Source organism: Colias eurytheme, chromosome 15 (genome assembly GCF_061535395.1).
Source record: "Colias eurytheme isolate Ceu_HAF_F1 chromosome 15, ilColEury1 Martin Lab GWU primary, whole genome shotgun sequence".
NCBI lineage: Eukaryota > Metazoa > Arthropoda > Insecta > Lepidoptera > Pieridae > Colias > Colias eurytheme.
In genome coordinates, this window is record NC_142994.1 from 6,153,433 (window position 1) to 6,175,575 (window position 22,143).

The 22,143-nt window shown below is 32.5% G+C and overlaps 1 protein-coding gene across 2 annotated transcripts; it reads right to left on the reverse strand.

Annotated features, from left to right (window-relative positions):
* Positions 1 to 5,376: 5,376 nt before the first annotated feature.
* LOC149902331 (ras-related and estrogen-regulated growth inhibitor) lies at positions 5,377 to 17,362 on the reverse strand. Of its 2 annotated transcripts, none has more exons than XM_090110109.1 (7): positions 17,203 to 17,347; positions 14,656 to 14,794; positions 14,437 to 14,573; positions 14,011 to 14,169; positions 12,217 to 12,369; positions 7,366 to 7,525; positions 5,377 to 5,987 (listed from the first exon to the last, which is right to left on the reverse strand). In XM_090110109.1, the coding sequence occupies exons 1-7, from the start codon at positions 17,215 to 17,217 to the stop codon at positions 5,752 to 5,754; spliced, it is 999 nt and encodes a 332-aa protein (XP_089966235.1). In that variant the 5' UTR covers positions 17,218 to 17,347; the 3' UTR covers positions 5,377 to 5,751. The 2 variants fall into 2 exon arrangements, with proteins under 2 accessions (XP_089966235.1, XP_089966236.1); XM_090110110.1 differs by having other exon boundaries at positions 5,379 to 5,987; positions 14,656 to 14,798; positions 17,203 to 17,362.
* Between the last annotated feature and the right edge of the window lie 4,781 nt (positions 17,363 to 22,143).

Consider the following 22,143-nt stretch of genomic DNA (forward strand, 5'->3'; position numbering starts at 1 on the left):
ATGGTACCATACCTATCTTATAATATTATAAGATAGGTATTATGGTATATACGTATCTAATGGGATACTTTTATGGTGAACATAAATTAAGCTCAACATATTATAATATCTATAAATATCTACCTATTAATAGTAGGAATAAAGTTTTTATTAGGTATATCGATACAGTATTAAGTACTGTACGAGTTCCAGAAAATGATATAAACATTAGTAAGTTTGTATAATATCGAACATATAACATGTAGTAGCAGAAGGATTAGTATAGGAGTGTTCACAGGACAGTTCTTTGGCATATTACTATAATATATGATGTTACATATGTGATTTGTAAAATTGTAAAACTGACATGATTAAAAAGAGCAACTATGGAGTTTCTTGCCGATTCTTCTCCGTAGATACTGCTTTCCGAATCGGTGGTAAATGTTAAAAATATGTAGGTAGATACCTAATGACGTTTCAAAAGCGCTTCTAGAAGAAGTCTAATTGAATAAATAAATGTTTGAGTTTGAGTGCCATCCTTGTTCCATCAACTATTATACAACAGTACTGAAGTGTAGATAAACGCATTGCAAGAAATGAGTACATTGTGGTTGCGTATTATTGTCGACACTCGAATGCAATTGCACCAATGTACAAACGCGAAGTGCACCGTAACCGAATGCGATATAAATAGAATAGAGATGAACACGAGTAGCTGTCTGTGGGTTAGACGCTGCGACCCGGTTACGCTAATCCCCAGTAGTAACCAGCCTATAAATCCTCTGGTCATGCGCCAGTCACGTGGTCCTTGTAAACAAACAACATCAAGATGCAACACGGCCACAATGAGATGCATACGTAAGAAGACTATCTATTACAATCTACCATTTATCATACTTGAGACGGAATAAGCGCGTTGATCAAATTTTCAGTCCAGACGGATTAATACTTACATGAATAGGAGTTTGCTTACATTGCGTCTTTAAGCATTATCTAATTATTATTATTATTTATATAACATTAGATAAGTCACGATTAATAGGTTGGTTTTATATACAAGTCTACGATAAAGAATATTTAGATTTAATATGTAGTTCAACTTGCAATATTTTGCTAAAAATCATCCTTCTTTCTCTTCTGAGTGTATAATTAAAAATGAGAAAAAATATTTTAGAACGTTATCCTCTTATAAAATCTGTCTTATTACCATAAATAATAAGTATTCTATAAGAAGAGCAAAGAGTTTTTAAAAGCGATAGTAAAAAACTTTATGGCACTTTAATATCTACTACAAGGGTAATCATTTCATAAAGTTTACCAATAACTCTACATGTAAACATCAAAGTCTCGGTTAGCTTTCTCTATATATCCTACAATGTTGATCGCGAAGAGTGGACTTTGTATCTCAATGTAAGAAGATTGGGTGATTATTTATGACGGAGGGCGTTATGGGCTGCAGTCACTTAGGGCACAGTTGCAACAACTTTAAACACAAGGTTATACAATTTGATGAATATTGCCCTCGCTAACATTACAGACTTTGTTTCAGTTGTTACTTATTTATAAAGAATAATTGCCCTACCTTGCATGTTTGTAATACCTATGGTGAAATTTTTATTTTATTTAAATTTTAATAAATGTACGTACTTATGGTACCTATAACCTACAGATTACTAAATAGTTACTAGGTGCGTCTTATATTCAATAACTTTTTATACTAAGAAATTATCTATCACCTAATTACAATAAAGTCCTTTTTTGGATTTCGATGAGATAATTTTGTACTTTTACGAACGATAATATTTTACATAATTTTCTCTCTTTTGTTGCCTCGACCTTGAAATTTTCTAAATATAGTGTATCTAGGTTTATGATGTTCTACCATGTTTAATTTAGTTATCCAAGTGAAATTAAGTACTCGTGTCAGTCTGAACTGTGAGGTCAATTCAACATTATCTCAAAGTACCTAATCTTTTATATTAGGTTATGTTAACAATAGGGAGCTCTACACAATGGCTCTACATAATATATTCTGACAAATGACGTCAAAAAAGAATAGGTATATGATTAACCATGATAAAGCTGAACTTAAGTCATTTTAATAGCTGCTATTAGTAACCAGGGTCAAGAAGAATGAGCTTTCTTGTGAAAATAAATAAACAAAATACCACTAATAATTGTGATAACACTAATCTCTACACGTGGCGTCTCTGACCCTAGGATCTCCTAGTCAGTAGTTTTCCATCAGAATCACCAAGACTGTCGGTTGCCTACCTCCAGTGAAGCGGTTAAGTAACTATGTCAGGTCATATGTATATAAATAATATTACTGACCTCGGTATATACCACTCATATTTTGTAAGAACTACCTGTATTTCTGGGTATATTCTTGGCGTAGCGGTAAATATAATTATTTAAACACCCACAAAGAAATCGTGTATTTTACCAATTTATTTTTAACTAGATCTCCGCCCGCGGCTTCGCCCGCGTTTTCAAAGGAAAACCCGCATAGTTCCCGTTCCCGTGGGATTTCCGGGATAAAACTTATCCTATGTGTTATTCTGATGTATAAGCTATATTGTGGTAAAGTTTCATTCAAATCCATTCAGTAGTTTTTACGTGAAAGAGTAACAAACATCCATACATCCATACATTCATACTTACAAACTTTCGCTTTTATAATATTATGTATATTAAGATTATTGTTATTGAAGACCGTTGAATTAGTTGTGATTATACATATAGGTACTTTAAAAAATCTTTTGAAAAATAATCTATAGAAATATGATTCCCAAAAAATATGTTTACAACGCGGGCTCTTCTTAGCTAATCCGCTTACTCGTGAATTCGTGATCCTCAGAATTAGGAATATTTGAAGAATTAAGGTCGGATAAAGTACAAAGAAAACCTCTAGAATATAATATATGACCTTTGGATTCGCCTTAGGAAAGATTTGAGTACTTTCACTTTTACTACAACATTGTAGGTAGATTAATAATAATATATTTTCAATCCTCCTTATAATATAAGTACACCAACAAAATATTGTTATATATTTTGTTTTATCAACTTTGAGAATAATACGTAGATATCCATCGTAATAGTAGAGTCGAGGGGCTGGTTTGATTAAGCTGAAATTTTGTAATATCAAATCAGTCAAAAATTCAGTTATTTGAGAACCATCAAATCAAAACATTTTATCCTTGTTATCTCTATTAGCTACCACAATCGAGAGTTTCGTACAGGAAATTATTGGGCGTCTCATCAAAATAAAGCTACTCACGGAAAATTAGCTTGATTAGTAATTACGTGCAAAAATGGGCGAAGGATCCTGGACTATAAGATTTTTCCCCGATAATAATATATGAATTTTCGTCTTTATCGTGCATGGAATATAGCTAGTTCAATTATTCACATATAATTGTGTACTTCTTGTGCATTATAAATTATAATCTCTTTTTACTATTCGGTTTTGTCTATTCATATAATTCGATCAGAATAACGTTCATTTATTCAAAATAATTAGGTTATTGACTTCACAGGTAATTTGCTGTACCTATAAAATTCATAATATTTCTTATTAGATACTTGCCGGTTTTCTGTATTTTAGAAAACATGAAATTTTTGAAAAATGTATGTAATAGGGCTTAATTTTAATATCATTTTTATTGAATTCAAGTATTCCTATATTTAGTTGCAGTTTGTGAAGAATAGAAAAAAGGTATTTTTATTATTTCAATTCTATAAGAGTAATCTTTAGAAGTAGTACCGCAACAATAAACAACCTCCTTCATGGTACCTCAGAGACCTGCAATGTTCGCCCACGCTGTCCCTACCATAATAAATACAAAATTATGTATTTATTCCTACAGTGCTATTTATTTCCCGTATATTCTGTCTTAGCTCTATCATTTCGTAGCACGGTTAGTAAAAATAATTGATATCTACAAATCATTATGCAAATAAGTTTATTTTATGTGAGAATAATAGGAATCTCAAAACATTCTGGAATGTGATTTGGTAAATTATATTTTACTAGCTGTGCCGCGCGGTTTCACCCGCATTACTCCGCTCCTGTTGGTATTAGCATGATGATGTATAGCCTATATTACTCGTGGATAATGTAACTTTCGAATGGTGAAAGTATTTTTAAAATCGGTCCAGTAGTTTATGAGCCTATTCATTACAATCAAACAAACAAAGTTTTCCTCTTGATAATATTAGTGTAGATTTCATAAGTGCTCTCACTATGTGACGAATTTTGTATTGCAAAGTAATAAGAATTTCTGAGTAAATTTTTTTATACATAATGTTTCAATATTTAAAATATTTACAAAAATTTCACACAATAACCTCCTCCTTTTTTTTGAAGTCGGTTAAAAAGAGTAGTCGCTCCCTCAATGACAGTTTCGATATACTTCGATATACTTTCTATTATCTACATTGTATTTATTTCATATGTACAATGTACATATTACTGAATTTATCTTTAAAATAACCATTTAATCACATTATAATATTACAGAGTATTACGGTATTCACATACCTACTTACATGCCAATAAAATTGTTAGCATTAGTTGTTGAGTAATTATTACGTTCCTAGATTGTTGCTATGTTCGCTTTGATTTATAATTTATATCAAGATAATATTAATCAATTGAATTACGATGATATGTAACTCTCGCTATTTTTAAACCTATATCATAGTATCTGTGCCCCTAGGTTACCCGTGAACTAAACGACGGACAATAACTTTCGTTCCCTATTTCATCCCCTTCGAGTTCGATATTTGAAAAAATAAAACATAGGTAGTTACCTAGTCTTTGTTTGACCAGCAAATTTCATCAAAATCGGTGATTTTGTTTAGTCTTAAAAACAAGATAGACTTCCTCAATAACGAAAGTCGAAAGTTATCTTGAAACTAGTAGATTTTTTGAGAGACTTTATAAGAAGTAGCTTTCCGCCGGCAGGCTCCGCCGGCAGGCTCCGCCCGCGTAGTCAAAGGAAATTGCTATAGGAATAAAATGAAAACTAAAAACTATTTAGTTTTTTCATATTTTTAAACTAATAAACAAAGCCCCATAAAGCCAATACATACAAAACAAATACAAGACATGCATGCAATGTGGGGTATTATTTATGTTCACTGTTTTCTAGGAAAATGCAGGTTCATTTTAATTCTTCAGAGTTCACGTAAAAATGGGAGCTTTCTCGAAGATTAATCTGAACTGTTACCGCAGATTTCACAACAAAATAGAATTATTTTTGAAACAATGCTCGTTGTTTGCACAGAGTACCTAAATTAAATTAAATACAATGATTTGGTGTATAAAAACTCTACCTTAACATTGAACATAACTTTATTTTTTTAACGTCTTATTTAGTAATTTAAATGCATAATTTTTTGGGTTTTAACATAGTTTATCCTAGAAATAATACATATTCTTAAGACATAACGAGATGGCTCCAATCAAACGCTGTTTTTTTTGTTAGATGTAAATCATTACTATTGTATTTTATGTAAAAATATTTCACAACTATTTTGTAAAAAAATATTTCTGTGATTTATCGAGAATAAGATCATACATATAAATAGAGTACATATAAATAATTTCTCCCTTCATGGTAAATTACGAGTAAAAACTTTCTTTCAACATTTGAAAAAACATCAACAAGCCTGTTTGATCTTCTATTTTCTTTCCAAATTTTATCCAATTCGATGCTCTGGTTCAGACTTTTACTTTTATTATATTTGTAGGTATGAATATCTTCAGTATGTACTGGAACTGTTGCCCCTCATTGCTACGCTCATTCGTCTAACAGGAGTCGTTAGAGGTCTGGTGACTGGAGGATGTCGAGATCTAGTAGGTCGTGGTGGGAGTCTTGAATCCGTGCTAGCACGCGCGCGAAATTCGTCAATAGTCTCACTGGAGGAATTCGAATCGCTACGAATCACGCCCCGCTCTTTTTCTTCTTCCTCGAAATCAAATTCGGTCCAACGACGGCCTGAAACATATTAAAAATAATGCTACGATTACACAGTATTTATTTGTTTTTCGTTTTGCATTCGTTTTCTCATGTTTATATTCTGTGAAATTCTATTGTAGGTATTTTAATATTTCCAGTACTGAAGAAAATATATTAAGTATTTAAGTATGCATTCATTAATATTAGTCGAAACAGAAGTTTCAATGTTATCTAGTCTATATCGACTTATCGACGACATAATAATATCTATGTAAATAATATCTATATAATAATATAATAAATCTATCATATATAATAATATAATAATATCTATATATATATAGATATTATTATATTATTATATAATATATAATAATATAATAATATCTATGTAATTTCAATTTAGCCCTAAAAAACCCAGGTCTCAGTTATTTATTGGACCTTGTTCGTTATAATGAAATGACTTTGTTCTTATCGATAGGTTACCGTATGAGCTCTACTAACAATCTAAAGGTCGATTCTATTCATTTCAAGAAAATCCATCAGCGTTATAGACGTAGATACCATATTGTATTCCATTAGGTACATTGTTTTTCATTAGAGAGATATAATCTTTTTGTTTTCAATTTTATTAGCAATGCAGACTTATTAAATGTCATAGTAGATGATATTTAGATCTAGCGGTTGCTTTCTCTTCATAAAAACCATCATCGTACTTCACGGAATATTATAAAAATAATTTGGAAAATCCAAAAGTGCACGCCTCATAATTTTTTTTAAATAAATATTTATTAATTATTATTTTTGTTTATTTAATAACAATTAAACCACATCGAATCAGACCCTGAAAAATGAAAGGGTTCTATTCCTGAGCATACTCAAGCGTAAGAGAAAAAAAAAGACTCGATTAGTAAAGTATTTCGGTCGCTATCGTGTTAACAAGAAAAAGGATCCGCACATACAGACACACGGACGTCCAAGACAGAACTTTTTTAAACTGTTTTTTAACTAGTTTAAATAACATAAATGACATCAAAAATATCATGAACGTTAAAAATAGTGTTTTTTCTTAATATGTGTGTGTATGTATTATCTTACAAGTGCAATGTATGATACATAAAGACATTTTAAGTTTGAAAAATCAGATGTTTTGCGCGAAGTGACAGTAGTACCCACCTCAACGCTTCGCTTATGAGGCGTGCAAAATAATAATCAAAATCGGTCCACCAGTCACGCGTCTTTCAAGCGTGATGCCGCGGCCGTGACCAAGAGAAATAGGGATTCATTTTTATATATAGATAATAGAGATTGTTTTATCCTTCTGTATATTACTGAAGGTAAAAATTAGTGCCGTCTTTGGCTGTAATACAAGACAATGCAATTAGAATAAAATGAGATATAATATTAAACCACTCACAAAGAGACGTAGCCGAAACTGTTGTAGGCTCTGTAGTATCGGAGGCTGCTCTTGAGAGTGGTCTGCCCAATGAAGTCGGCAGGTCAGTATCGCTCCGGCCTCTGGACCATTTACTGCCAACCCTCCAGAAACGACGGGCATCTCTGAATACGCCATATACCTTTAATAATATATATGTATTCATTAGTAAATTTTATCAATATAAAGATTCTCGGAAACCCACATAATATTATTTGACTGAAAACAAAATTTCCTGAGCTATAAAGCATGAATTTCCTGAGAGGTCGAAAGGAATAAAAATTATGTATGTCAATTGAATCATAGATATATGTAATGAACCTTTTTCGAATAAATATAATTATTTGACAATAATATAGAAAATGCTCTACGCATGAAGCTACGCTCCTCTACGCTCTATATACCTAAAAGACAGTATACCGGAAAAAAACCCACTCTGTATCGGTTTGATTACGACCAAAATAATAAAACAAAGATTTCCTCGGAGCTCGATAGGACCCCAACAATTATGTGTGTTACACATCAATGGATATGTAAATAAGATACAAATAAATAAACAAAACATGTGAAGACGCTCTACCCTTGCTCTACGCGTAATAATTAAGATTTAAGAGCAAAATTTTCATAAATATTTTTAAAGCTAGTGCACACTTGAACAGCTTATGTGTACATATTACGGTATATGTTCTAATGTAGATAAACAACTTGAAATGCAGAATGTCCTTCCAAGACAAACGATCGAAATACAGAAGGATTAGGTAATTGTTATTCAACGTCGCAAACAAACTTTAACCCCTGTCAGGAATCGGACGTGTGAACGTGTCACGTGTTTCATCGGAAAGCAATTAGAATTTTTGTTGAATTTTGATGAGAAAACATCCCTGCCTTTAAATATACTTAGTTTATTTTGTGTGTGTTTTATGTACATTAGACTACAGATATAACTTAAAAGTTTTAAAACATGCTTACATATTCACTTTTCATGAAGCCCGTGTGTGGCGTGACAATATCAAAGCACAGTTAAAAGCTTTGGTCATAAGTTGTCATTTTATGTTCATCATGTTAATTGCTACAATTATGCCACAAAATATAGAGAGAGTAATCATAGGTTTAATAGTTGCTAGCGTAGCAAATAGCAATCATAATTATTCAGAATCTAAAACACTTCTGGCGTTAAAATATTTATAGATACCAGCAATTTTATTCCTTAATTATAGTAGGTAGATGATTTAATGGGTAATGTGTTTGTAGGAACTTTCTCTGTATTTAAATGAATGTCATTTTTCATTTTAAGCTACCACATAAATTAATTTGATATCTTTGAGTAAGGAATGGGATTAATTAATCAAAGGTATGACGAATTATGATTTATGAAAAATGGCACTATGTTGAATAAAACGCAACACGTAGGTATCTAAACTTTCAAGTGCGTAAGTAGCAAGAAGTCCAAGAACCTTATACATTTTTTGATTGACCACATAATATTGAAAAAACTTGGTAGAATGCACGTGTCGTTGCTTTGGTAAATACCCTTGTAATATAAACTAATTAATTTCCAACTTTTTAAAAGCCATTTTACGGTAAATTAATTATAATTACAATTTATGTCATCTTTACGTAGACCACGTTAACCTTTTAACCAAACTCTTTGATGTTGCTCGAAGTAATTATTTCTCTCTAAAACAAATTATGGTTACGCGGCAAGCTGCTAATTAAAATAAATAAAAGGGTATTTTTAACCAACTCTGTAAAGGAAACACAAAATAAGTACGAACATCATGAAAATAAGAGAAAGGACAAAGCTAGTCGTCCGCTAAACGGATGAATATAAAATAAATTAGTCGTCCGATTACCGGATGAATAAAATAATTTAATCGTCCGATAACATCTATTTATCTATATAGTTAGGTTATCGGGGTTTCTTTAGAGAACTGCCGCACGTATTATAGGTTTTTTGTGGGGGGAGGAGAGGGGAGGAGGGCACACGTAGGTATTTGATTTTTTTTTGCGCGTCGACGGAGCCCCGCTTCGCGTGGCTCCTATTTCTGTGTAGTTTTTTTTTTAAGAAACCTAACCTAACCTAACCTAACGGCTAACCTAACCTAAACTTGATTATTTTTTTGCGCGTCGACGGAGCCCCGCTTCGCGGGGCTCCTATTTCTGTGTAGTTTTTTTTTTAAGAAACCTAACCTAACCTAACCTAACGGCTAACCTAACCTAAACTTGATTTTTTTTTGCGCGTCGACGGAGCCCCGCTCCGCGGGGCTCCTATTTCTGTGTAGTTTTTTTTTAAGAAACCTAACCTAACCTAACCTAAACCTAACCTAACGAATTAAGGGCGAATATCTCGGCCATTTTTTATTTTAGAGAAAAGTTGTTCCTATAAAACATGCTTATATTAGCGTAATCTTTACGATAAAACAATAATAAATAGGTGTTATAATGACACCAACTCCATCAAAAATGTTCTGTCCTGCGCCCCCTTTGCTTTAGTCCAACCCAACTAGCTTTAGTGTTAAAAGGTTATCTATTAATCCGAATAATCGGACGATTAAATTATTTTATTCATCCGGTAATCGGACGATTAAATTATTTTATTCATCCGGTAATCGGACGACTAATTTATTTTATTCATCCGTTTAGCGGACGACTAGACACTTCGTAAGAGAAAATGAATTTTCTCTTTGAAATCACATAACGTACGGACGCTGTCACAAATCTGCGTTACTCAAATTTAGGTATCTAACGACGTAACTTTGTTCGCGGCAATATCACGCTCACGTAAACATAGCGCATTCCATTTTATAGACCATCTTCATACTTGATATTATATTTAATTTTTGATATTATGTATTTTTATTGAAATTGATTCCAGAAGATTACTAGGAACTTTAAAAATTCATTTTGTTACTTTTATTAGTAGGTACGATCCTAATAAGTATGTTAGTATATTCAAACAACTTAAAAAAGTGTGACTATTTTACATCATTATTTCATTGAATAATAATCTATGAATTGTATACAATATCAAAGCTTTTTAAGAAATGTAGAATTATTATCATACATATGATGTTACCGGCACTGTATTAAATCCGGCATTGTATACAATTCTTAGTATGTTACGTATACCCAAAAAACCCAGTGGTCGGCGATCCACTCTCTGTATACGTACGAATTATGTATGTTATTTATTTTGCTCTGCTACCATTATACACTAACAATAGTTGAATTCATCGTGAGTACATACCTGAAGTATCGTGCGCTGCGTAGAACATAAACTGCACATAATAGGTGGTGTGTCGGTCAGTCAATTAGTCAAAACATCTTTGTTATTTTATTTTAGTTTACTTCTTTATTATTAAGAAAATTACACCTATGACGAAAAGATGTCAAATTTTCGTCGGCGCCATCTTGGATTTTGGTTTTAACCTCATATTCGTTAATACTACCCCAAAAACCATGAAAATGACACCCATCACGAAAAAAGTCAAATTTTCGTCGGCGCCATCTTGGATTTTGGTTTTAACCTCATATTCGTTAATAGCTACCCCAAAAACCATGAAAATGACACCCATCACGAAAAAAGTCAAATTTTCGTCGGCGCCATCTTGGATTTTAGTTTTGACCTCATATTGGTTAATAGCTACCCCAATAACTATGAAAATGACACCCATGACGAAAAGATGTAAAATTTTCGTCGGCGCCATCTTGGATTTTAGTTTTGACCTCATATTAGTTAATAGCTACCCCAAAAACCATGAAAATGACACCCATGACGAAAAGATGTAAAATTTTCGTCGGCGCCATCTTGGATTTTTAGTTTTGACCTCATATTGGTTAATATCCACCCCAAAAACCATGAAAATGACACCCATCACGGAAAGATGTAAAATTTTCGTCGGCGCCATCTTGGATTTTATTTTTGACCTCATATTGGTTAATAGCTACCCCAAAAACCATGAAAATGACACCCATGACGAAAAGATGGCAAATTTTCGTCGGCGCCATTTTGGATTTAAGTTTTGTCAAATTGCTTTACCCCACCAATCCGTTCAACAACCCATAAAAAAAAGGATCTCAGTCAACATAATTTTTAAAACATAATTTTAAATTACAAATAATTGGAATATGAAACTTATACAGTTTACTCTTATAAAGTATCAAATATTTCAAATCACGAAAACGACAGTATACGCACAATAATCTTTTCCTAATTCGTTTTTATTTTTGGGACGAGGAGCGATACACCCGTCCTTCCAAGAGCGCTTCTGAGCGCGGTCTGACGACCCGCGAGAGCAAAATGTATGAAGAAATCGACAAGTATTTTTAATTTAGCTTATAATTGAAATAAAATTTTGATTTAGATACAAAAAAATTATCACAATCTATAAAGGACTATATATCCCTCAATAATTTATAGGTAAGAAGATAGATTAGGCTTTTAATTTTCTTAAAAGTGTACCGGTTTAGACCCCATTTTTTTGCATTTTATGCGATCATTGTGCTGGGAAAATCGTATTTCAGTGACAATTTTGTATGACGTCGTACAATTTTTATAAGATGATCGTAGAACTGAATATATTATCTTTAAATTAAGATATTACTTTGTTCTCACGTGTAAGTGATTTGAGTTAAAATTGTACCGTAAAATAGCGGTTTTTGTTAAAAATCTGTTATAGCACCCTTAATGTTTCATTTCAAAGTAAAGGCAATTATTCTATATAAATTATCACATCAATTATTTTACTAGAACAAGAGATGGTATTTACAACATTTTGTAACTACAATTATTGCTATTCTAAAATACAATTATCTCATATTCATAAAACGTACCTGATCAATACTTTCTCTGACAGATATTTCGTGGAAGCAAACGCAGCCTATTTCCTTACTTCGGCGTTGTCCTTCTTCTGTTGTCACCATACGATCGCCAACTTGATCTATCTTGTTGCCAACTAGGACTACCGGAGTTTCATGAATATTGTCCTAAAATTTTATATAGCTTTATTTAAATCCATACAAGTTACAACAGTGAACCAGTTGAGGCCACTGCTGTGAAAATGGACCAGTGGTGGAAAATTCAATAAAAAATTCGAGGGTTTGACAAACGTAAATAAATGATAATAAATTTCTAAATTTTATAAACATCCATCACCTTCTATGAAAACGACGCAAGTCGCGGCACCGAACATATGGTATACGGTCTATATAATATACTAGCAATGCCCTGCGGTTTCACCCGCATAGATAGCGATATCTTTACAGTGAAAAGTCTACTATAGGTCGGACATGAAAATCACCTTTACCCCGTCCCGCACTACGGCCTTTTTTTTTTTGTTTTAGTGGGGAAATCTTTCATAGATACCCACGGCCTCCAGGGGAGGGGCCGTGGGTTATGTCGGATTCCTACCGACCAAAACCCCACTGTGTTCCGTCAAGACGCATATTGGTAGAATTCCTCCGTGACCCCCGCACTACGGCCTGCTCGAACAGTATACCTACTATTTTCTGTAGATTGACACTTTTAAATTCGTTATATCTTTTGAATGGAATATCCAATTCTTTTCATTTAAAAAGTATTTTGCTGGTACCTATTGAAACAGTCTATAATAAAACATCATTTAATGGGATAAGGATTAATATATGTGTATGGATAACATGGTTTGATTACTGTCGGCACTTCTATTTACTTTGAAAACGTAAAAAAGTTGTTGTAGTAACATAACTACTGAAGATGGACATATGGTATCGCGGACTTTCTTGTAGATATTGATCCATTCTATAATACTGTAGAACATTTTTTTGTTCTATCTTCAATAGATTCCGCAGCGCACGCGATGACAGAAGTTTTATTGAGGATTTTTTTACACCTTGGGTTACATTATTGCATTTTTGGTAAGGATCTCTAATTTTTTTGAAAATGCAATATAGCCTATGTTGCTCAGTAAAGATGCAGCTTTCTAATGGTGAAAGAATTTTTGAAATCGGTCCAGTAGTTTTTGCGTGAAAACCATACATACATACATACATACTTACATACATACTTACAAACTTTTCCTCTTTATAATATTAGTATAGATGACAGAATATAATAATAGGTGGGTATCTGTGGTGGGTATTTTATAGCTCCTTCTTCCTTTCGGGTACAAAGTTACAACTTCATCAAAATATATAATTTAAACAGCTCAAATTTAAAATTCATTCATGCAAATTAATAATGCATTTGCCTTGTAAAATATAAATTTGAATGATTCACTCACACAGAAATGTAAAAACTTTTTAGTCCCATTGAATGTTCACGGGACGAAAAGTTTTCAATAATATCAGTATTCTGTTGTATTTATTCCTCACTTTCAAAATGTTTAGAATTGAGATATATCTTTAGGTTACGGTGAAGTTGAGAAACAATGGAAATACGAACCTTGTTATGAAAGTTCCACCAACAGTGAAGCAGATTTATTAATTCAAAGTAGATTTTTGCTAACGGATCAATTTGCATTTCAACTATAAAATTATGCGCTCAATGATATTTACAACTTTGGACACGTCCTTATGAAATAATTATAGATGGAATTAATAATAGAAATGAGGTCATACTAAGGGTAGTAAAATAGGGATTTTACTGACCTTTATAGACGAGGCGAGCCTACGTCGTCTCTTATTATAGTTAATTAAAAACTTCAACCGGTGGCATTCATCAAAAGAACATTTATCTGTTACAGAATATACTAAGATGAATGCCTCTGCCCATTTGATGTTACTCTCTATATTAGAGAATTCATTTTCCTGAAATAAATCACAATTGAAAAAAGGTTAGAATCTTGAATAATTATGACGCTACCTGTCGAATTGTATTGGATAGGTAGTTGATACTGTGGTTAATAGTAACGTTATCATTATATTACTTTCCTGTGCCAACTTTATGAGGTAAACTATTCAGATAACAATAGGTATGTACCTAATTAATCTAGCGGATAGATATCATAATCGACTTACAAATTTGTTTGATGCTTCTCATGAGATATAGGTATATTAGAACTCGAATCTACTCACGCGAGGTTCACCAGCTGAGTCGAGTATTTCAAAGTAAACCGCTTCGTTGTCAATTACTGTTTGGAATGCATATATCTTCTCTAAATTGGGATCGTATTCGCCGATAAAACGTCGAGTTATAAATCGTACGACCAACGCTATAAAAAGCATGTGGAAGAATTTATTTTAAAATATCCGTATTTAATAAAATGTTTTAATTGCAATGAACTTTATAATTACCAGACTTCCCAACACCCGATTGGCCCAACACCATAACTTTAAATGGTTTAGTTTTAGGAGACAGTACAAGCTTGGCGAGGGAAGACTTAGGGGATGCCATTGACGAACTGATTGTAACTAATGTAGCCATTTTTGAAAACTATCTGAAACAGAAATTACAATGAAAACGAATACAACGGATATCATTCATGTTGTTTTGGAAACATAAAAATAATATTTTGACTTAGCCACTTCTATGACTCAATATGTATTTATTCGGTACCCCCGTACCCACCAACATTCTACATCGGCGGTAGTTTAAAAAGTGACTACTTAGGATAATGTAAAAGCATAAGTTCAAGAAATTAATATTTGGTGTTATACAGTATAATATGTTATCAGATATTTTTTATAGAAGATTAAATAAAAATTTCTAAAAGTATATACATATATGTATTTAAAGTTAGTAAGTAGTTACGTAATATAATAAAAAATAGGTTTATTCGGCCAAGTGCGAGTAGGACTCGCACAATCGAGGGTGGTTGTACGAGTCCTACTCGCACTTGGCCGGTTTTTATTTTTAATATGAACAATTAAATACCAAATTGCTGCTTGTACTTCTATGCTTTACTTTGTTTCTTTACTTTAATTTCACATATAGCCTACTCACAATAATAAACATGAGGTCAATACATAGACAATAATGAATCTAATTTATATTTGAACAGTACAGAAAGTAATAAAGCCCATAATTTCAGGGCACCTGTAATTTAATACATTGATATAATCCATAGATAGGGTTTATTATATCAGTAATATATTATAATCTAATTGAAAATCATGAAAAAGAACTTATAAATGGGATACTTACTTTATATCCAGGAAAGCTTTAGAAATTCTCAACCCAACTTAAGTTTTAATTTACCGGTAACATCGGTATTACTTTGGCCCAAGGGGGTAACTTTGACCCATGACAATCAAAAAGTTTGAATCACGCGCCATTTTTTTTCCATAGCAAATGGCGCATTAACCTGCATTTTCTTGAAGCAGAGTTTTAAATATCTAATATCTATAGCAATCATTATTTGCAATTTTGTGTCCCAGACGACACAATATTTTTACGGTGTTGTTTATTTGTTTTAATGAGGGTTACCTATTATTATCGGAATGGGCCGTAGGAAAATTAATATTGAAATGGAAAACCGTGATGGGTTAAAAACTTTTCGCAGTTTATTTATGATTTTAATTTGCAATTGATTGTTGTGTTATGTTTTAAACATAACTTGTAATTTCTCAAATAGAAATGTAAATTCTCAAAAAGAATGTTTTGAATTGTGGGAATGAACGGCCGCGGCGCCCTGAATGGTACCTAGTTTTATTGAAAATCTGTGGTCTGTGTCTCAATAAAAATGCTCCGTACTATAAACGTATTCATATGTTTTATTATAAACATAAGACACTATCTGCTCTAGCATTCTTCCGTCATATCGGTATAAAAAATAATTTACTGCGTACAAAATACTCTCAGAACTACCGAATATGTAGAGGAAAAAATCATATTGTGGGTCAGCCCGTTTTAGAGTAGTTTACTTATATACAACAGCATTTTGTGATTTTCGGATAAAAGCAGGAAATTATATAAAAAAACATTTACCTATATTCTATATTTAATGAAAATCGAATAATATAGCTCTATCTAACACGTCATCATCTATTATTAGTATATTTAATAACGTTATTGTAAACATAAAACTTTCAGTGGTGTTTTCAAAACATTATTTTTATTATATACGATATGATAACTTGTAACATCTGCTGAATTATTCATGATACTACACTGGTTCTTAGTAATCAAACTATTTTTGACTGGACCACGCGACTGAAATCGTCGCGATCGTCTGATGCGTACAATTACCTTTCAAATACGCACATGTATGTAAATATTATATGTACATATATGGAAAACGATTATAAATAAAAAAATATGTAATAACGAACGTAATCAACGAGAATATAATATAAAATTACTAGATCTTTAAATTCCCGTTTAAACGTATAAAAGAAGATGCTAAGTATAACATTAAAATTTAAAATATACATTATAATTACCGACATATATCGTTTTGTATATTTTTTTGATGGATAGGAAATTAGGTTAAAACCGCGGGAATCTACAAGGTGGGAACGGTCATTTGTCCGTCCGGAGGATCAACAACAACAATTATACATATTTTTAAAAAATCTCTTTTGGGATAAAATGTAATCTAAAGAAAGTAAATAATACCTACATTATTCAAGTATGTATAGCAGTCCGTATTATATATCATACATGTTATACAACATGTAAATAAATAATTAATAACTTCCGATTATCGACATTTTATTCATTAATTATTCCTGAAACCAATGAGAGTGACTGAAAATTGAAATGGAAAAAAACAGGTAGGAATTTTTATTTTAAGATTTCATATGAATATTTCTATTGCATATGGAGTAGGTAAAGTAAAAACATAGGGTATTTTCAATGCTGAAAAGAATAAGTAGAAAAAAATATATTTATTCACTTACTAAAGTAGGGTCCATCGCTTCATTCACATTTTAAAGAAATCGAAGAGATAAATCTATGTTATATTCGATGGTAAATTTTCAAACAATATTTCAAGAGCAAACACACGAGTGAATCGCCGCAACCGCCGTAAGCTACTGCTTTTGGTTACTGCGGTGTACTGTGTAGTTTGGTCTTTATTACCTCTAGGCGCTAAGGGCTTCGTTCCTTTAGTAATAAATAAAATATTGACGTCACATAAATATATATGAGTTGATAGGGATAAGGGAACTATATGTATGCTAAAATCTGTTTACGATCTTACGTGATTTCCAATATTTTGAAAATCACATACCTACTTATTTAGAAGACAATATGGTTCAATATTTCAAGTAGGTACCTATGTATTTGGTTTCCTCATTAAAAAGTTAAGGATGAGATGACAATATAATATCTCAAACAATCTAAAATTAGAATTTATTCTGCGAAGCTTTTATAAGCTTGATAATATGGAGATATATTATTTTTGTAAAAAATATCTACGTATAACTCTTAGAACTTTTACTTTAAACTTTATTGTTGTATAATGTCATCATAGAGATCCCTATGTCCCTATATCCCTATGTCCCTTTGTACGCTTAAATCTTTGAAACTACGCAACGCATTTTGATGCGGTTTTTTTAATAGATAGAGTGATTCAAGAGGAAGGTTTATATGTATAATAACATCCATTAAATAGTTTAGAAGTACTGTTATTTTTGAGGTTTCTGATGTGATGTCGTAAATAATTACATTTTTTTCCGCTTATATTGCAAACGCAGGCTGAACCCTACGAGTTTTATCAAAATAATGTACTAAGTATTGTACACATTGAAAAGGTCTACAGAAAAGTCCGCGATGGTATATATGTCTATCTCTTATGGATAACCCACAATAACTTTTTTTTGTCATTTACTTTTTACGACAAATAATGGATAATTTTCGAAGCGATTTTTACCAATACAGCATTAATCCTTAACCAATTAAATACCTTGAATACATTGTTCATTTAATATAGATCTATATGGCCCTTTACACCGTATGATTTAAGTGAATATTTTCGAAGATATTACAGATTTAAAAATTGCGGAACGTAGCGTTTGTGGCGGTACCGGCCGGCCGCCATTGCACCCGTGCGAAGCCGGGGCGGGTCGCTAGTATATAATAAAATAAAAAAAAGATGTGTGGCACTCGGGGACTGCTGCGGTAAAGCTATTGCATGCTATGCCTTTAAGCCACACCTCCGAGCCCGTCGGAGTGGGGAGCGTGAGGTTTTTCGTTACGGAATTTCTCGATTCGGTCCCCGCGCTCAAGGCCCGCGATAGAAGCTATGCAATAGCTTAATAAATTATTAACTATAAACTAGTAGAATTTTTAAGGTGTATTGATAAGATGTGACTATGAAATAATCAACGATATTATTACTGTTATAAAAGTAATCTATACTAATAAGAATTTGTTCGAATGCGCTTATCTCAGGAACTACTGGTCCGATTTGAAAAATTCTTTCGGTGTTAGATAGCCCATTTATCGAGCTAGGAAATTATATAATATATAATAATTCATCACGCTAAAACAACAGGAGCGGACCAATGCGGGTAAATCAGGGTAATTCAAAATCGCATCTGTAGTAGGGTCTAGAAAGCATAACGGACAGAGTAATAATTTATTATCGCCTCCATAATTTAAGTAAGGACGAAGTATATCAAACAATGTAATATTGTTTCATATTGGACTGAAATATTTTTAAACATTTTCTACTTTTCGTATCGTGTGAACTAAATCTAAATTATCAGGTGTTTCAGTTCCACACCGCCACTCCTGATAACAATAAAACATGGTCGTACTTAATAATATTCTAATCAGGGCCGTAATAAAAGCTCAGTGAAAGCGTAAGGCTTCTACAATATGGAACTTTTTACAAACAAACAACAACAAATTATATTTATTCGAGCAAAATAAACATTTGATCGAAATAATAACTTACGTGGGTAGTACAAAGGTAGTACATACATTAAAGAAGCTCCATCCATGACAATGATGACAATTAGTTATTATATTTTTGTATATAAATGTTCCCACTTAAACTAACTATATTTAATAAAAAGCAACTTGTTCTTGAAATTTTTCACGGTTATTTATTTACTCTCTAGATTATCAACAATTCTGAAGATTGCGGTTCAAACTCTAGGTTTTTATTCTAAAAAAATCTCCTTGCTGTTAGATTTTTTTTAAACGAAAGCTCCTTTTATCGATCGTGATTATATGGATAATAGATATATCACCGGAATCCGTTAATTAGACATCCGTTACTTAATATAAAATTACCACTAGACGTCGCAAATTGATGTACCTATGCGAAAATGCGGTTTTTAAATTTCCTAGGAAATTAATAAATTTGCGGATCTTGTTATATTCCGGTGACAGATACATATCCATACTTAATACTTAATATACTTAATAATATTATAAATGCGAAAGTAACTCTGTCTGTCTGTCTGTTACTCAATCACGCCTAAACTACTCAACCAATTTGCATGGATATCCGAGAAAGGACATAGGCTACCTTTTATTGCGAAATATGTACCACGGGCGAAGCCGGAGCGGACCACTAGTTACATATATATATCCATACTAATATTATAAATGCGAAAGTAACTCTGTCTGTCTGTCTGTTACTCAATCACGCCTAAACTACTGAACCAATTTGCATGAAATTTGGTATGGAGATATTTTGATACCCGAGAAAGGACATAGGCTACCTTTTATTGCGAAATATGTACCACGGGCGAAGCCGGAGCGGACCACTAGTTACATATATATCCATACTAATATTATAAATGCGAAAGTAACTCTGTCTGTCTGTCTGTTACTCAATCACGCCTAAACCACTGAACCAATTTGCATGAAATTTGGTATGGAGATATTTTGATACCCGAGAAAGGACATAGGCTACCTTTTATTGCGAAATATGTACCACGGGCGAAGCCGGGGCGGACCTCTAGTTACTTATATATCGTATGAAAGTGATGATTAACTGGGCGCTATTTGATACATTGCTTATAAATAATTATAATATGGCGCCCACAACGAGAGGGAACTGGAAGGCGGTACTGCACCTAATCTATTGTAATTTTCAATGGTATTTATTTTCCTTTGAAATATACTGAAATGAAAAATAAACGAAATAACATTATCTTATAGCTATTTCTACCTACTTAGGTATACCTATTAAGTATTAACTTGCTTACATATTTCTATTTATACCTATCTTTAATCTTACGGATGAGTTTCTAAGATTTCTACATCGTTGAAGTGATCCGCTCTCAGAAAACTTTAGTAAGAAAATGTTACCTATACTGTACCTACACCGAATTCTTACGCTTCTTTTTAATTTTTTTATAACTTGTGTAACATAATATCAAAACTGAAAATGTAGTAGGTACCTACAGGGAAAAAGATTAAAGTAAAAAAAAGAGCGTGTGTGTAGAGCACACGTGTCAGAAGGGAAACTTCTTTGGCAATATTCAAAGATACCAATATATTCGCCTTACTCCATGACGTGACGGTATTACCATGACGCGACCTTGAAATTTTTTTCTCAAGTCTCAACGCGCCAAAGAAGTTTCAATTCAAAAATCTCGAGGACTGATCAACAGGTAGGTATATCATACTTTTTAGATTCTCTCGTATTAAAATATTATCATATCTATTTTTTAACTATTCCCTAATTATTTTACTCATAGTACGTTCGACGTAAGTTTCGATGATTATTTCAAATATCTCATAAACAAAGAAAGTTCTATAAATATGATGCGGACGGTATTAACTTATTTTTTTTTAATAACTGGACACTACGGAAATTGGTGCTTTAACTTGGCTTTAACCTTATTCGTAATGACATCCTAACGCAATTTGCATAATTTGCCGTCAACTCTCATCGCCTCTCGCTATATAGGTACCTAAATATTTAAATCAGTGTGACGATGGTATAGTAAAATTACGAAACACAATCTCTTCGCGGAAGGACTAGTTTACCTATCTTACTTTTGGCAATAGCTATCGTAACAAAATCACGTAAACTGGCCAAAAGGTGTCAGAACCGGCAAGCGGTTCTTAAGACTTGAAAGCTGCTTAAATGATAAAATGCTTTCAAATATACGGAAATAAGACATTTCATACCTAATTCTAATTTGACTGGTCAATCGCCGATTTAATAAAATTGTGTTTTGACGTTTGCGTGACCAGTTTGACGAAAATTGTTTAGTAAAAAGCCGAAAAATTACATTTACAAGCTTTGGCAAAGTCATTTTGTCAGACTGAGGATTGACCAGTCCAACCTACGAGTGCCCGAGATTCGGGGTTTGACTATAACAACGATACGCATACACGATACGGAATATCTTAAAAATGTGCCAGACCATTGTTGGTCTGGATTCTGGATTAATTGTTGGAGTATTACTATAATATAATCAGATTCAAAGGATAGGATAAGGATTTATATTATGAATTTATTATAGAAGTAGCATATCCATTGGTCCTCGAATTTCATTGTTCGTATCATCCTACTATCCTACAGCTACCATCTACATAATATTATTAACGCGAAAATATGTAAGAAAAATGTTGTGTGGTTTTATGAAACCACGGTAAAAGTGAAACTTAGGCACAAAATTATCGTATTTGTACGATAATTATCGTACGGTTCGACCGTCACGCGACATGCGCTACACAGACCAAAAAGTTTGAGACGATGTAATAAAAGTTTCACTGTAATAAATTTTTCTATGTATGTATGACAATTAAGGCATAATATGTAAAACATTTTCGTTTTCAAATGTCGTCGGCCTAAACTTGGGGGCTTTTTCGGACGGCGCGATGTTTGCTAAGGAATCTACCCACTTGTATGTGATATACTGATATGT

Excerpts from the sequence above, each read along its gene's own strand:
- LOC149902331 (XM_090110109.1), bottom strand. Across the intron at positions 14,574-14,655 it reads ATCGGGTGTTGGGAAGTCTG|CGTTGGTCGTACGATTTATA; the intron begins GTAATTATAAAG and ends TGCTTTTTATAG. Across the intron at positions 5,988-7,365 it reads AGTTTCGGCTACGTCTCTTT|GCCGTCGTTGGACCGAATTT; the intron begins GTGAGTGGTTTA and ends AATATGTTTCAG.